The sequence below is a fragment of the Cebidichthys violaceus genome, unplaced genomic scaffold, assembly GCF_023349555.1.
Source record: "Cebidichthys violaceus isolate CVI_PGR_0920_01 unplaced genomic scaffold, fCebVio1.0.p SCAF_6, whole genome shotgun sequence".
Classification (NCBI taxonomy): domain Eukaryota; kingdom Metazoa; phylum Chordata; class Actinopteri; order Perciformes; family Stichaeidae; genus Cebidichthys; species Cebidichthys violaceus.
In genome coordinates this window covers 11,418,183-11,435,816 of record NW_027176816.1, presented here as the reverse complement: position 1 = coordinate 11,435,816, position 17,634 = coordinate 11,418,183, and the positions used below count along the sequence as shown (strand labels likewise).

The following is a 17,634-nucleotide window of genomic DNA, read 5'->3' as shown; positions in this document are numbered from 1 at the left end:
AGTAAACTACTTAAAATCCAGCATTTGCTCAATAACCTCTAAGCTTAGCAGCAGGATAACCACCAAGTATTAGAGAACGGTTCAGCATGGATCATGTAACCTTTGTGACTTGAGTTTTGTTGAAGTTGGTGAGCCGGGGTTTTTCAGGGACCTTGACACACATTTCTTCAAACACATTCCTCCTCTCTGCCCTTCATTCTGCCTCACACACACACACACACACACACACACACACACACACACACACACACACACACACACACACACACACACGTACAAGCTGTCGTCTGTCTGGGTCAGCACAGCCCCCCCCTCCCCTGTCGTTTACAAGCGTCCATGTGTGAGAGGAAGTAGGCTTTTAGTTTGACTTAAAACAATCAAATTCTTCATCCCAGAATTTGTGTTGCAGTGTGAGATATGAGTACTGTTAATATTGGACACATATTAATACTTTCAAATTTAGTTGTGTGTGTACTTAAATGTATTTATTTACTGACCATCAAACACACAAACGGGCCGCATGAATGTGTGGGCGGCTGCTTCCGTACATGCTCTGTGTTCCTGGGTGTGGTTTTAGAAAGGGGAGGGGATAAGGGACCATCGGCTGTATGAGTCCCCCCTCAGTGGGGTCCTGGCTTCAGCACGAAGGGTTATGTAAGTTTTTCAACTGCCAGCCCTCCTGCATGCCTCTGCCTCACATTCTCATTGCATTTTACCAGAGAGGAGCACACAGAGCGGTCGGCTAGTAGTCACTGAGGCAGTCAGTCATCAAAGACTGGCTGAGTGTAAAACAAGGCTGAGAAGAGGAGAAACACACCTCCCGCTTTGCTGTTCAAGTTTTTTTCCTTGAAAGAGGAAGCGTTTTCTGTGAGATTGACAGCAGGAGATAAAAAAAGGAGAGGAAGAAAGAAAGCTGAGAAGGAGGACTCTCGTCTTTACGTGATAACCATGCTGCTCCTAGACGAAACGGAGTCATTCGCAGGTAGGTGACATCACCCCCCCCCCCCGGCGAAGGAACGAATCCCTGACCGTCGAGGAAAAAAAATCAGAAAGTTTGATAGAAATAAGAAGGATGGGTGGGAAAAATCTGGAAGTAGCTTAGAGAGGAAACACAAGAGGGTGCAGGAAGGTTTGGGACGGGGGACAGGAAGAAATGCTGCAGAGAAAGCATCTTATGAGGTAATGACTTCCATCAGCATCCAGCGAGGAGATGAATGTGGGTAAAAGAGGATGTGATGAGCAGTAAAGGAGGTGTTTGATGTCTACAACCATCTCAGAAGTTTCTAGGATGTGCAGTAGCTGATTGACGCCTGTCAAGTTACTTAACCTTGTTGTGTAACACTGGATCCATACCTGCTTAAGCATGCACGGTCCATCCATCTCCTTGTATCTGTGTTTTCTCTTCTCTCTTCTATCGCTTCACATCTTCTCTCCTTTAACTCACGTTCGTCCATCTCCCCGCTCCCTCCATTCTATTCTTCCCTTTTTCTCCCCTTTTTCTCCCCCAGTCATCCCTCCCGCCATCTTTCAGCCGGTCTCTCCCATGCGTGGCCAGCTCTCTCTCTCTCTCTCTCTCTCTCTCTCTCTCTCTCTCTCTCTCTCTCTCTCTCTCTCTCTCTCTCTCTCTCTCTCTCTCTCTCTCTCTCTCTCTCTCTCTCTCTCTCGTTGTGGTCTCAGACCCGTGTTTCCCATTGGCTGTCTCTACGGTTACCTAAACCAATGCCGTTGTGTGATTGGTGGACCCGGCTAGGATTGGGCCATGCTGGAAGTGTGAGCATGTGGAGATAGGAAAACATATGGCTCATCCGACCAGCGGGTTATGGGGGTGAACGTGTGAGGAGGCAGGCGGGGACACAGCGCCGCCGCAGTCTGTCTGGATGGATGAAAGTCAAATCTATAAAGCCGTTTCTTTTCATGTAATATGCTTCATTTATTCATGTTTTCACTCCTCAAAGATCAGCAAAACCTAAAGAAAGAGTACCATGAAAAAGACTGAAGTGTTAAATATTTTAATGCTATATGCAGTGATTTGTGACATGAATTTACACCGTAAAGGTTCATGTCAGGTAATGTGAGGCCAAAAACCCTGCATTACAGTCAAATGTTTGTTTTTTTGTCACTTTTTCATCAAACACACCTTTTAATACCTTAGTAACATGCCTGTATGCAGAACGGATCATTGTTTTGTGCATCATTTAGCATGACTCTGCAGGTTTCTTCTGCTGATGTCTTTTTACTGTGAAGTGCAGTCTCTAAATTGTAGGACGGTGCCATTCCTTCTGCTGACTCCGCACATTGAACTTTAACTTCAAATCCAAACAGCTGATTTTCAGCTTTAATTGACGGGTGCGAGAATTACAGGCCTTTTTATGCACCGTCTGCCGATGTTAGGGCACTCAACTACATGGACATGTTAACATAAACAGAATAAACATAGTTGTAAATTGACCGTCCAATACCTCTGACTCACACACACACTCACACACACTCACAGACCTGTTTTTTCCTGTTGCCTCGTATTAAATGTCCTACAGTGTTCCCCCCCAATATAGATGTGAACACTCACAAATTAAAGCTGTATGTCAACATTTGCAGTAAATGACATGACAAGAAAACAACTATGCAAACAAAAATGTTTCTGAAAAGATCATCGGGTCATAATTTAGATTTTTAAAAAGAAATGTATTCCTGAAAAAACACGTCGTCGTCTGTTTAGGTTTTGCTCAGGGAGCACCGTGTTCCGCCGTGTCTGCCTCTCACCGTGTTGGCATCTGTTCAGAGGAGCATTCACATGGATCCTGAATGTAGAAAATAACAAATGTCCACAATACATGCCCGTAACTCTTGGGATTGCTCCGGGTGTTTGGCTGGTTGTGAAAAGAGACACTAAAGGCTAAAAGAACACACTGTCCTCTCGTGTGTGTGTGTGTGTGTGTGTGTGTGTGTGTGTGTGTGTGTGTGTGTGTGTGTGTGTGTGTGTGTGTGTGTGTGTGTGTGTGTGTGTTTTTCCTGTGAGTACAATCTGTCCATCAGTGACGAATCGCTTATTGTGAAAAGAAAAAAAGAAAGTGAGACAATTAACTGCTCTGTGGTGCAATATAACAGGAAGGATCTTGTTGTACCGTTTCTTTTTTCTCTCTCTCTATGGCACACGCTGTTCAGTTGTAATTGGCCTTGGCATACCGGGCAGGAACAACCTGTACAGTTTCAGACCAGCGCCGGATCGGGCCGAGTGCCGGGAACACGTGTAGCCTGACTGCTTTCATAATGCCACAGCTCAGAGGATGTGGGCTTTGCCAGTCCAGCCACATGGCTCTAACTCCCTCTTCCCTAAACGTCTAAAAGGTTTTAGATCTCTCTGCTCCCCCCCCGTCACATCATACAACTGTTTTCTTTGTTCTCCTTCAATATAAATATCCTCCTTTTTTAAGTTCTCTTTGTTGGGCGATGGCTTCTTTTTTTTCTTTTTTCCCCTCATCTCAGCGCTGCACAATGCCCCTTCCCTTTGTGCCCCCCTCCCTCCACTGTTCTTCTTCTGCTCTTTCCATTTGTCTCTCACTCTTCAGGCTTTTTAGTCGTACAGATTATACATCCCCATAAGTGCAGAGTTCATCTCTAACTATATTGTTTTTTTTAATCCCTCTGCTACGATAAGACATACTTTTAATGTCCCCTTAGGGCCTGTAGTGCCACAGTCAATAAAACATACACCAACACACAACCCCCATGGCCAATGTCCTACGTTACCTGTTGAGAATTGTAATGAACAAAGGCAGGAATGTGTGTTTATTATAAGGGTTCAGCCTGCTGACCTGAATCTTCTCCCAGAGGGTGAGAGCTGCAACTCTGTGTGGAGACAATGAGTCAGATGTAACACTGTCATCGTCTGAATGCTTTAATAATTGAAGTTCAAGTTGAACTAGAAAATGCATTTCCTGCTGAAAATGCGTTGGAATGCTGAAAGCTGAAATGAATTGCAAAAACATTGCTGAAAATACAGAAATGAGAGACTACCGGTCTGAAAAATGTTGAAGCTTGAAAGCATTTAAACTGCACTGCTGAAAACCCTTCTAGTTGAAACGTCTAACTATGGTGTCTGTAGCTGAAAGTATGAGAAAGAAGGCTTTGAAAGTTGAAGAAGTTTAACAGGATTTGAAGATTTTCTCCATAGATATCCCATTCAAAACAAATTGCAAAAAGCTTAATAATTCAAAAAGTTTAAAGATTACAAATATGAAAAATATCACCCCTCTCCTGAAAAAGCTGAATATTTTGATATTCGAACAGCTTCTGTGGCTTAAAAAATGTCAGCAGTAGTGATATATGTAGTAGTAGAAGTTGTAGTTGTAGTAGAAGTATTATTAGTAGTAGAAGTATTAGTAATTAGAAGAAGCAGTATAAGTAGTAGTATCAGTAGTCGTAGTAATAGCTGTAGTAGTGGTCATAGTATTTAATATAACAGTAGTAGTAGTAGAAGAAGTAGTAATAGTAATGGCAGTATTTGAAGTGATAGCAGTAGTATTAGTACTAGTAGCAATCGTACTAATAGCTGTAGTAGTATTGGTAATGGTAGTAGCATGAATAGCAGCAGTAGTGGTAGCAGAGAGAGAGCCAGAGGGAGAGAGGGAGAGACAGAAAGACAGACAGAGAGAGAAACACAGAATGACAGGAAGACAGAGATAGAGAGACTGAATGAATGAGTGTGAGAGAGTGAGAAAGGCAGACAGACAGTTATATGTACTGAGTGAGTGAGGGAGACAGGAGGACAGACAGTCATCTGGATTGAGTGAGAAGAGCAGACAGACAGTTATATGTACTGAGTGAGTGGGAGAGAGAGACAGGCAGACCGACAGTTAGATGGACTGAGTGTGTGGGAGAGAGAGACAGGCAGACCGACAGTTAGATGGACTGAGTGTGTGGGAGAAAGAGACAGGCAGACAGACAGTCAGATGGACTGAGTGTGTGGGAGAGAGAGATAGGCAGACACTCACTCAGTTCATATAACTGTCTGAGTGAGGCAGACAGAAAGTTATATGTACTGAGTGTGTAGAGAGAGACAGACAGACAGACAGACAGTTAGATGGACTGATAGTGTGGGAGAGAGATAGGCAGACAGACAGTTATATGAACTGAGTGAGTGAGTGAGGCAGACAGACAGTTATATGTACTGAGTATGTAGAGAGAGACAGACAGACAGAGAAAAAGAGAGAGTGTGTGTGTGTGTGTGTGTGTGTGTGTGTGTGTGTGTGTGTCATTGGTTCCCATGGAAAAAACATTGCTGAAAATACAGAAATGAGAGAGTACCTGTTTGAAAAATGTTGAAGCCCGAAAGCATTTAAACTGCACTGCTGAAAACCCTTCTAGTTGAAACGTCTAACTATAGTGTCTGTAGCTGAAAGTATGAGAAAGAAGAAGGCTTTGAAAATTGAAAAAGTTTAACAGGATTTGAAGATTTTCTCAATAGATATCTTATTCAAAACAAATTGCAAAAAGCTTAATAATTCAAAAATGTAAAGATTATAAATATGAAAAGTCATATCACCCTCTCCTGAAAGAGCTGAACATTTTGATATTCGAATGGTTTCTGTGGCTTAAAAAATGTCAGCAGTAGTGATATTTGTAGAAGTTGTAGTAAAAGTATTATTAGTAGTAGAAGTATTAGTAATTCAAAGAAGTAGTAGAAGTAGTTGTAGTAATAGCTGTAGCAGTGGTTGTTGTATTTAATATAACAGTAGTAGTAGTAGAAGAAGTAGTAGTATTAGTAATAGTAATGGCAGTATTTGAAGTAGCAGTAATAGCAGTAGTAGAAATACTAGTAGCATTCATACTAATAGCTGTAGTAGTATTAGTACTGGTAGTAGTATGAATAGCAGCAGTAGTAGTAGTAGTAGTAGTAGTAGCAGTTGTAGTATAAGTAATAGTAGTACTGGTCGTATTAGCAGTAGTGGTAGTAATAATAGCAGTAGTAGTAATGGTAATAGTTGCAACAGCAAAAGTTGTAGTAGAAGTAGTATTAGTAGCAGTAGTAGTAATACTAGAAATATTTGCAGCAGTAGTAGTAGTTGTATTAGTAAGAACATTAATTATTTCAACAAAAAAAGCCTCATTTTGAGCTTAATGTTTAAATACAGTTAATCCATGGGGCTTTTATTTTGAAAGGGTGGGGCTGGGTGGGTTAGACAGGAGGAGAGGAGACTGAATCATAATGTTAGATAAACACAAACAGGTTATTAAATGACAGGCTTCATCAAAAGCATTTCAGTTGGAATTCATTCGGTGGGGCTTGTACTTTAAAATGGTGTGTGTGTGTGTGTGAGTGTGTGGGGGGGTCCTCTAAAAGTCTCTAATACCTGAATGACTGTATAAGAGATACACACGCAGAGAGAGAGAAACACAGAGAGAGATAGAGAGACACACAGAGAGAGAGAGATACACACGCAGAGAGAGAGACACACAGAGAGAGAAAGAGAGAGGCTTGTGTCTGTGAGTCTGTGTGTTTATAAACATCAGTAATTAGCTCAAGCACGAACACCTGTGACCCTGCCGCCTTTTCATGAGAAAAAAACTGGAAAACACCTGTCAAACAAAACCCCCAAAACACCATAACCATAGCCCCTATTGCTCCAAAATGAATACTCGAGAGGGAGGATGACTTGAAGAACAGATCATGCAAAAATTGTGTCTGTAGTGTAAAAAAAAGTGGCTTCAATGGCGATTTAGAAATGGGGTACGGTTGTCTGTGCAAGACTTTTTTGAAGTACGTTTTAACATTGGGGTCTATGGAGGAGAAAGTTGGTTTTCCTCTCAAGTAAAGGCTTTTGTGCCAAATGTGTAAATCTGTGAGATTCCATAGTCATATGTCTACGACAAGGACAAGATTAGCTACGTTTCCATCCAAAAATTATGCATGTAGAGTGAAAATTGAGGAGTCAGTCGCAAAAGACAAATATTTTTTTCACAGAAATCTCAGGCTTCTCTTCACTCTAGCGATGACATCACGCACTCTAAGCTGCGCAATACACACCCATTATAAAAGCAGAAAAGGACTGAAAAACACATAAAAGCAAAATTGCTACAGCTCAAAAAGTATAAAAGATATCAAAATGATTATAACATACAATCATTGATCAGGGTTTTCTCAACATTTGAACGTTTAAATGGTGTCTGTAGCTGAAAGTATGAGGAAGTAGAATGATCTGAAAGTTGAACAAGTTTAAGAGGATTTGAAAAGTTTCTCCATAGGCATCCCATTCAAAAAAAAATTGCAAAATGCTTAATAATTAAAAAAGTTGAAAGATTAGAAACATAAAAAGACATAGCACCCCTCTCCTGAGAAAGCTGAACATTTTCATATTTGAACGGTTTCTGTAGCTTAAGAAATGTGGACGTTATTAAGTGCCAAAATACGTACGGAAGAAATAGTTGAAGAATAAAGATTCGAAGAACAATACTTGGAATGCTGAATCAGCATTCCAACAATAAGCCCGCAGGATTACAGTCAGTGTGCTTTGGCACAGGCAGTATTACTGCCTTGTGCCACAAAGCCACACTGAACTAGAAAATTTCGCAAGAAATTTTGACAGTGTGGCTTCTACTGCCCGAAGACGTTGCAATATATACACACACGCTGATGTTACCGGTAGTATCGTTGAGGTTCGATTGAGATAATGCTTCTCTCTTTTCTGCATTTTAGATTCATACTCTTGAAAAAGTTAAACCAAGTTAAAGCTGACGCTTTTATTTTGAAAACTTAACGGATGCTCTATCCCTTATTGGTGTCTGACTTCCTGCCTGGGTCGATCTGCTCTGTGTTAATTGACGCAATAAACCCGAGCCTTGGGCTCTCGCGCACCCTTCATTGAGGCAGAGTAGTGTTTGCCTCCCCTTAATGTCAGATCAGCAACACTAAATATGTTCTACACAGACGTGAAATACAGTACCTATTCTATGGAAAGAAAGGACATATAATAAAAGTGTCTACAAATATTACAGTGTGTGCAGGAATGAGACAGCAAAAGGCACGCGCTCAACCCAGTTAGTGAGGGATTCACAGTCTGAGGTGAGGAACAGCTGGTCACTGCCTCACCTCACTGTCTCCTCTCTGTTTGAACAGGACATGTGCTAATTCAGAGATTTTGATTATAAAAATGTTTGGAATAATACAGAAATTACATTTATAGCACAGATCAGTAGAGAAATATTAATATTTATTTTATTTTAGCATTATTTGTTTTTTACATTTCATCATCACACCCTGACCGCACGTCCCTGCGTAGAGCTCTGGGTGAACACAGATGGCTACAGTTTGTACTTCCTGATTCTACAACAACAGGACGTCAGTGATGACAGGAGGAACATCGCGCCAACCGCGTCGCTTCAAACGCGTCGCTTCAAACGCATCGCCCCAAACGCGTCGCCCCAAACGCGCCGCTCCAAACGCCTCAAACGCGTCGCTCCAAACGCGTCGCCCCAAGCGCCCCAAACGCGTCGCTCAAAACGCCCCAAACGCGTCGCTCAAAACGCGCCGCGCAAAATTCGCATCACTGCAGTCTCATTGCGTCTGTGCAAAGACTTTGTATGTAATCTCATCACGCAAATAATTCGCCCTGCGTTCGGTGTGAACACAGCTGGCAGCCTCGTGGGGAGGGGAGGGGGGAGCTGCGCTCATGTGATTGCTTGAAAATGAGGCTGACATCTGATTGGCTACAGATAGGTCCATGTTAAAAAAAACGTATTTGTGAATCCGGCCAGGCAGGGGAGTCTCAAAAAACCCACCAACAAATGTGAAGAGATCCACAAACAAATACACACAAATCCACAAACAAATAGAAAACATCCACACACAAATACATACAAATGCAGAAATATATTTGTTCTGCGTGCATTTGTGAGTCACATTTATTTGTAAATCCTTCTGTGTAGAGACAGACAGACAGACAGACAGAGAGAGAGAGAGAGAGAGAGAGAGCGCGTGCGTGCGTGTCACTGGTTGCCATGGTGACGACGCAGGGCCTGGAGAGTCTGTGAGTCTTTGTTTATAAACATCAGTAATTAGCTGAATTAAGAACACCTGTGAGCTTGGCAGACTTTTCATGAGAAAATACTGGAAAACACCTGTCAAACAAATGCACTTTATACCAAAACCATGAGTCCAATCAATACAATAAGTGCACCGTGAGAGAGATAAGACTCTGCCGAACGCCCTGGTATGTTTTTTATGTTCGTAGTGTTATAAATGTGAGCGCCAGCGCAAGTTACAAAACTGGTACCGTCTGCTTTCTTTGACAAATTTCTTTTCTGATTTAACATGGGGTCTAATGGAGCGGTCAGTTGGAATTCATGTCGCTCCACGGCTGTTTGAGCCAAATGTGTAAGTCCGTTGGATTCCATAGACACTTTGTTGCGACCAGCACAAGATTTCCAAGCTTTTTGGCCAAAAATGGTGTATAAAGAGTAAAAATTGTGGGAATGGGAGCAATTTGTTTGGAAAAATCACAGAACATTTTCCTGCTCTGCTTCACTCTGACCGTGATGTCATCACTCTAGCACTTAACGAGCTGCGCAATACACACCCATTATAAAATCTCAAACAGACCCAAAGTTTTGCTGAAGCTAAATCGGTGACTTCATGAAAACTATGTTAGCTAGCAAAATGTCCATTTGGCTCAATAAAGTCCATCAATTTGTCTACGTTTTAAACTTTGAATCATGTTTCTACGTTAAAGTATGGCTGGTCAATATGGGTCCAAAGTTAAATGTTTTTTTTGCTTTCTTCACGCCGAAATCCCATTCAAGTCAATGGGCCGATTTTTCATCGTAGATCGCGATTTTCGGGGAAACCGCTGGACGAATTTCTTATAAAGGTCATAGCTCACGATTCCCGATCAAGCCGCACGTGTTGAATTACTTTTTGAGCAGGTGTTGGCAACGCTGTGGGACTAGTTTTGCGGCAAACTCTGATGTGGAAGATGGAGAATAAGAATAATAAGAATAAGAATAATAAGCCCGCAGGATTACAGTCAGTGTGCTTTGGCACAGGCAGTATTACTGCCTTGTGCCACAAAGCCACACTGAATAATAATAAGAATAATAAGCCCGCAGGATTACAGTCAGTGTGCTTTGGCACAGGCAGTATTACTGCCTTGTGCCACAAAGCCACACTGAATAATAAGCCCGCAGGATTACAGTCAGTGTGCTTTGGCACAGGCAGTATTACTGCCTTGTGCCACAAAGCCACACTGAATAAAGATTTGAAGAACAATACTTGGAATGCTGAATCAGCATTCCAACAAATATGTAACTCGTCACCTGCTGTTGTGCTCTATGTCGACAAGAAGTTACCGAACAGAAATGCTGTTGTAAATACATCACAGGTGGCGGAACGTCCATTTGTGTCCGATGTCTACAAATCCCTTCTTTAATTTCAATTGTTTACAGTTCTGTTCATTCAGTATATCAGCACCAAGCTGGTCTTACACCTGATTGTCACTTAAGTAAAAGACATAATACATTTAAGACTTACAATCCACTTATTTGAGGTCAGCATGCAGTTAAAGCTACAACAACCTCTGAATCTGCTGATGCACCAACGGATTCAGACACAGTGAAATGCCTGTGTATAGTCTGATGTATTATGACAGACATTATTGCGGAGCTGTAAAGATTTGGGTGTGTTGTTTTTGGTTAGGTCAGATTTCTTAGAGGTTGATCAGAGACTGAAAGTACATGCCGTGTTCTGAATGCAGCCAACAAGAGCTTATGTAACAGGCTATAGTATGACCAGCACAGGGATAATGGGTGGCAGCCTCCAGACGTGTGCGTGTGTGTGTGTGTGTGTGTGTGTGTGTGTCCTCCTCTTCCTCTCTCCTCTTCCTCAGCAGCAGTGACACACTGGCCTACAAAGTGAGCATTCCACCTCCTCTCACCCTTCTACTGCTCTCTCCCTCTATCACACAGTCATTGCCTCTCTTGCTTTTTCTTCCCGTCTGTGTCGTGTTTGTCATTTCTCTGACACACACACACACACACACACACACACACACACACACACACACACACACACACACACACACACACACACACACACACACACACAGGGTTTCATAACTCACCTGCCTCGCTCTAATAAAGCGGCCTTAATAACTCATTCAGGGCAGCCTGTTATATAAGAGGTGTGTGGGCGTGTGGGCGTGTGGGTGGGTGGGTGGTGTCATGTCCAGAGCTGCAGTGGTCTTTCTCAAAGCAAGTTATGCAACCCAGATTAATCTCGGTTTGTCTCGGGAAGGAAACCACAAGTATTTCTTGGTTTGGGCTCCTCACAAAGCCTGCGCTTTATGTCTCAAAGTCTGATCTTTGGGATATTTATCCTCAGTTCACCCCTGCAGACACTGTGATGAGTTGAAACAAGAATGTGTGGAAGTGTATTTATTATTATTATATAGATCAAACAGTGTTCGTCATTTTTACTTCTGCCAAGGCTGTTCTTTTAGTCTCGTATGATAGACGAGGACTAGCAGTCTTTTGTTATTATGATCACAATTTAAACTTGATTGATTGATTACATGTCATTTTTAAAGCGAAAATATAATTGACCGGAAATAGAATCGAAACATTATTAACTTGAAATGGAATCTAAAAACAGTATATTGATGTTTTTTGTGTTTATCTTCTTTATATGGTCATCACTCTGTCTGTCTGTCCAGTCTGTCCGCCTCAAATCATCTCCCACACTTTTCCTTTTGCTGCAGTTTGGAAAAGGGTCATAAAAGTAAGAGAACATTATGAACTCTTCTCAACAGCCGGAGAGAGGCATAAAACGCACAGTCACACACACACGCACACAGTCACGCACGCATACTCAGGCAGACACACTCATCCCTGCATATCTGCCACTGTGTGTATATTTGAATGTGTGTGTCTGTAAGTATAGATGGTCTTTAAATGCCACTATGCTCTTTCTCCTTCGAGTGTGTTCCGCGTGTGTGTGTGTGTGTGTGTGTGTGTGTGCGCGCATGCCTGCGTACAGGACGTGAGGTTCTTGTGAACATGCTGGTTGTGTAACAGCCAGAGGCAGCGGTTACATAAGCGTCCCCCCTCGCCACCAGCCTCGCTGTCGGTGGCCTCCCTGTCTGAGTGAGACTTGGTGTGTGTGTGTGTCTGTCTGTCTGTCTGTCTGTCTGTCTGTCTGTTTGTGTATCTGTATGAGTGTATATACGGGACTCTTAATAAAGCAGTTTGTCTTACTGTGTGCAGCAACCGTTTGAGCCGCGTCGAGGTGGAAATAAAAGGGAGAGTGAGACAAGTTTTGATTGTTGAACGTTGATCTCGACTCTGAACCTACTGAACTCGTTAGGGATCCGTTTCAGTCATGTTGACCCCTCCTCATTCAAACACAATTGAATCGGCTGGTGACTGTAAGAATAAAATCATCCCCGTTCTCTGACGTCTGTGTTTTGCCATCACATTTCAGTTTAACCTTCTTGCCTTTATGCATTAAGAATTGCTTGTACATGTGTTTTGCCTTGTTGGCTGGTTTGTCTGTGATTCTGTTTGATAAATTAAGGAAATCGCCAACATATTTTAAGTTCACATATACGTCCTGTTTGTTTGTCTGAAACCACACCTGTATCTGCCCTTAGCTCCTCGCAGGACGCTGATCGTTCCATGCTCTGGCTTTTTGGACACAACGGCATTAGTTGAAGCCTGACCAGATGGATTTTTGTTTGATATGTGATGCCGTGATTCTCTCGGGATCTCGTGACATAACGAGAATCCAGCTCCCGCGCAAGGTAACCTGAATTCAATGTCCACCACACACCTTAAAGGTTGTTGTGTTTCCTGCTGCAAGAAGAGGCTGACCACCAGTTAACTTGAACAGGGTCCAGCTTGTATTGTTGTAATATTAATAACAACAATAATAATAATGTTAAACGCTTATGTTGCACATTGTATTTTTAAAACTTTGTGTACCCAGATTTTTAAAAATCCATTTTTTAAGCAAGATTTATTCTGATTTTAAAGATCTAGACCTTCTAAATAAACACAGACCAATACGAAGATTGTTTTTATTTTTCAAAATCAAGCGTCTCTCGAGACGCATTCTAACAGCAGGTGTGAACCTCACCTCATCTCAAGCCTGGCATGTTGCCTCAGACTCGTGTTTTGCATCAAAAGCTGCCCTCTTATTGGTTTATCAAACGTCAGCTATTACACAATTCACATTAAAAATTTTCCAAAGCTTGTTAAGTAAGTAAGTAGATGTATTTATTTATGCTTCCTAGTAGAGAGGGGCACAAAATTGATTCATGTTACTCTGTGGAAACCACAGAAATTGCCCTCTTACGAAGAATTGTTTCTCCCTCCATTTCCTGTCTACTTCCTAGAATCCCACCCCGCCCGCCCCGCCTGTGTTGGATAACCAAACAGTTTGACCTCTTTTTTGTGTGAGAAATGTATGACGTGGAGGATTCTCCGCAGCGTTTGTCCGCCGTCATCCATAATCTGTTTACGTAGACGGTTGGAGGACAGCGGGCCGTGACACAGACAGACTGTCCACTTCTGCCGTTGGATTGATTTCAGGATGTAGGTCAGTGACTCACAGGGACGAGGAGCAGAGAGCAGGAGAGTTTAGACCTTAACAGATGGATTTGTTTGTCAAGGAAACAACCACAGAACACACACACACCTAAAATAGTGGATCTTTAATTCAGTGGCTTTGGAGTTATCTCAGAAACCAGATCTCAGTGGGGAACCCACAGACGGCTTTGTCTTAGAATTATTAATGGAGCAGATCGGGGAAATGTTGTGTGACAACTTTCCAGATTTTAGATCTTTCCTGGTGTTTGGAGCTCGAGGGCAGTCATTCATCCATCTGCTCCTGAGGAGTCCAGAGAAAACCTGATTCAGTGCCGTCTCAAGCTGTTTCCAACACTGTTGAGTGAACGCTTTGTATCACTTTTCAAAGCCATGAATTTATCCAGTGAGGTTTTAGAGGGTTTTTACACCTAAGAGTAATGCTAGTTTGATCACAGAGGAGTTGATGGGACAACACATTGTGAGGTTTTCATATGCGGTATATTTATGCTGCATCTTTTCTGTTGTCTCTCTCTTTCTCTCTTCTCTTTGAAACACTGCACACACACACACACACACACACACACACACACACACTCAGAGGGCTATTACATGGTTGCGGTGTTCATTAGCGCCATGCGAGGAGTTATATAAACAGTTAATGTATACGTAGATGCAGTTACATAACCTTGTGGTCGCCAAAGAAACTTCCCCACTGAAACCCCACAGACACACACACATACACACGAACAATGATGAATTATTTCATCATCACATTTTTTGTGAGGAGCAGCAAGTCTCAAACCCACAGGGAGTGTCCAACACAACAGATTAATGGCTCAGAAAATGTTCTGCAGGTGCTTGTTTTCTCTGTGACACTTGCTGACTGATGATGACTCAGCAGTTCATCAAGACACCTTCTCTGCTCAGTGTTCGCCTGTGGTGACGCAGGTCGACGGCTTGACTGCGTTCACACTTTATCGTCTCGTTTTGCCGACGCATTGTCACGATTGTTTTGCTTTAAATTCCTGTTCGCATCTTCTCCTCACCACTCGCAAAGTGCTTCTATCATGAGAATAGAAAAACACTCTTCTGCTGTAGGCTTGAAAGGCGTCTTGTTTTGTACATGTAGTGGTGGGAAGAAAGTGTCTAAACATCATTAGGAACTTCTCAAACCCACTCCTGGAGTTTACTACACTTCTTTACTGTCAATTCAGACTATCAGCAATTATAGCGTTACGTAATGTGCATGACTCGCCTTTTACCTGAGCGGTTGATTCGATTGGAGGTGTGTGTGTGTGTGTGTGTGTGTGTGTGTGTGTGTGTCTGTGGCACAATTCCAGTTTTGCTTTCTTGGGTCCTCAGTGGCAAGTATGGAATGATTCATTAGTTATATAAGGTATTTTGTGCATTTGTTGTATAAGCTGTCCCCACTCTCTGCTCATAATGTGCTAAAAGGCTCCCCAAGGAGAAAGTGTTTTCAAAGCTGTTTTTTTTTTCATTTTTTTTTTTTTATCAATTCTATTAGTTGGGAAGTCTTGTGATGGCACAAAATCCCCCAGCTCACGGGACATCTTCCTTTTCCATGTATTTGATTTTTTTATTCTTTTTTACGCTTCATTTCAGAATTTAAATTAACAAATTTGTGACTATGCTGCTTGTTGTAAATATTTCATATTTATAAAGTTGTAGTTACACATCATGATAATAGACACAAATGTACTGTGTTCTTTGATGCTTTCTACTATAAAATGCAACGGGGGGGTACATTTTCAGTAAACTATTAATGTCAATAACCAATAAAAACAAATAACCGGAGACATGAACGTCCTAATATCAGCCTGATTCCGAGTGTGTCTCCTCTTCCAGCTGCTCTCAAAGACAACCGGAGGTCCTTATCTTTTTCTGAAACAGATAAACGTTTCTGGTAAAACCATTAAAGTGGTTGTTAAATGTTTGAACTCTTGTCAGTAACTGCAGCCAGTCTTCTAATGGCCCGTTCTGCTCCATCCGACCCACTCCCATAAATCAGAAACCTCGTACAGAATTCTTAGTCGCTAAACGGAAACAGGTTTCTTATGTTATAATATTATCTCTTATCGCTCCCTTTCCTCTTGACCCAAGCAGAGGAAACAGTCTTGCTTCCTATAACCATGTCTGTGTGTGCTTGTTTTTGTGTGTGTCACCACCATGTTTTTTTAATGTGTGTGTGCACCTGTACATGTGTGTGTGTGTGTGTGTGTGTGTGTGTGTGTGTCCACCCCCTCTCACTCTGAAGTGCATCTCTTTGAATGATGACCTCGCTTTCATCTCTCTCCTTTCTCCTCTCTCCCTTCCTGTCTGCTCTCTGAGTGTCTCTTTAGAGTGCTCCCTGTGCGTGTGTGTGTGTGTGTGTGTGTGTGTGTGTGTGTGTGTGTGTGTGTGTGTGTGTGTGTGTGTGTGTGTGTGTGTGTGTGTGTGTGTGTGTGTGTGCGTGCGTGCGTGCGTGCGTGCGTGCGTGCGTGCGTGCGTGCGTGCGTGCGTGGAGGCTCTGTGCATTTCAGGAATGGTTATATAACTGTTCTGTAAGGTTGAGTTGGAGGGAGGCAGGGGTACAACAGGGATGTGTAAATCAAATCTGGGACAACTTTATGCGAAATAACTTTCAACTTATCTTCAACTGATATTACAACTATTCAACTTGTGTCCAGTTTCATTAAAGCTTGTGCATTTACTGTCCGATGCACACAATGTCTAGAAGCTTATTCCTGAAAAATCGAATCATATAGTGCACAGGAAAATGAAATATGTGCAGGTTAGCACGAGCAATAAGCTGTAAACCGTGGAAAGATGCCACTGTGTGATTGACAAGAACTCATGATCTGTTTTTGATTGTTATGTCATTTCTAAAAATATAAAGGTTAAAAAAAGAAAAGACTATTCATTATTAGCTCAATAGAAATGTTATCTGAAGCCTGAAGAAACATCTGTCCTTCAACCAAAGCGCTTTGTGTTTCCAGTCCTGTTTTTTGTTCATTAGCAGGGCATTTAAAAAAATGAAGTGACACTGAGAAGCATGGCTAAGAATCTTGCACAGAGGTCTTCATAGGTCCAAGATTTTGGGCAGTCTGGAAAAACAACCTCTAGAAAATATGCCTGTTCTCAGACACGAGGACAGGCACGTACGTTTTGTAACGTACGTTTGTGATCGAATAACTCTTTTTACTCTTTTTTTTCTTCTCGGGCAATAACTAACTTGATATCACAATGATTGCAAGTGAACTGTTTTGAAATGCCACTCTAAGACACACACACACACACACACACACACACACACACACACACACACACACACACACACTAACTGCTGAGACAGGCTGGTGTCATTAGCAGCCAGCTCTAGAAGTTTGTTATCACGTAGATGAACTGAAGATGCGTTTTATGTAAGTTGTTTTTCAACGCGCAGCGAGCTCATCACCAGCGTTGTGTGTGTGTTTGCGTTTGCCAGGTGTCATGCAGTGAACATGTCTTGTATGCATTTCTTCGTGCGTGTGTCGGTGTTTGTGTCCAGTCTTGTGTTTCATAAGCCGTCCATATTTATGATCCAGCTCTTACATAAGCCTAAGATCTGGTTCAGTGTGTCTCTGCCAGAGAGAGAGAGAGAGAGAGAGAGAGAGAGAGAGAGAGAGAGAGAGAGAGAGAGAGAGAGAGAATAATACTGCATCTTGAATGAGTCAAACCACTTTGGTGGAAGTTTTCATTTCAAACGCAGTAAACATGCCTGATTAGAAAAACGCCAGCAGCTCTAAAAAGACGAAAAAAAGTTGTGATAGACTAGCTGTAAAGATGTGTGTATAGAAAGACATTCGACCATTTTTAGATAGATTTGACCAATTCCTTTATTCTTTGATCTTTGATAAGTGACTACAATAGTGGACTTTTGAAAGTGGGAAAGGCTGAGTTATTATACTCAGCCTTTCCCCTGTATAATATTGGCAGCCAGAGGTCATTTTGTTTTGTCTCTTTAGAAACAAGGATTGTGTTTTGTTTAAGACTTTAACAAACCACGCAGTATCGTTCATC

The 17,634-nt window shown here is 42.1% G+C and overlaps 1 protein-coding gene across 5 annotated transcripts in view; it reads left to right on the top strand.

Moving 5' to 3' along the window:
• The window catches only part of rad54l2 (RAD54 like 2), a 67,168-nt gene that overhangs the window by 30,218 nt on the left and 19,316 nt on the right, over positions 1–17,634 (top strand). Inside the window, exon 1 of one of the 5 annotated variants that reach the window (XM_068733452.1) lies at positions 641–982. The exons of the other annotated variants lie outside the window; for them this stretch is intronic. Coding sequence (XP_068589553.1) covers positions 949–982 — 34 coding nt within the window. The 5' untranslated portion in view covers positions 641–948. Of the gene's footprint in view, positions 1–640; positions 983–17,634 lie in introns of those variants that run through there. 5 annotated transcript variants of the gene reach the window in all.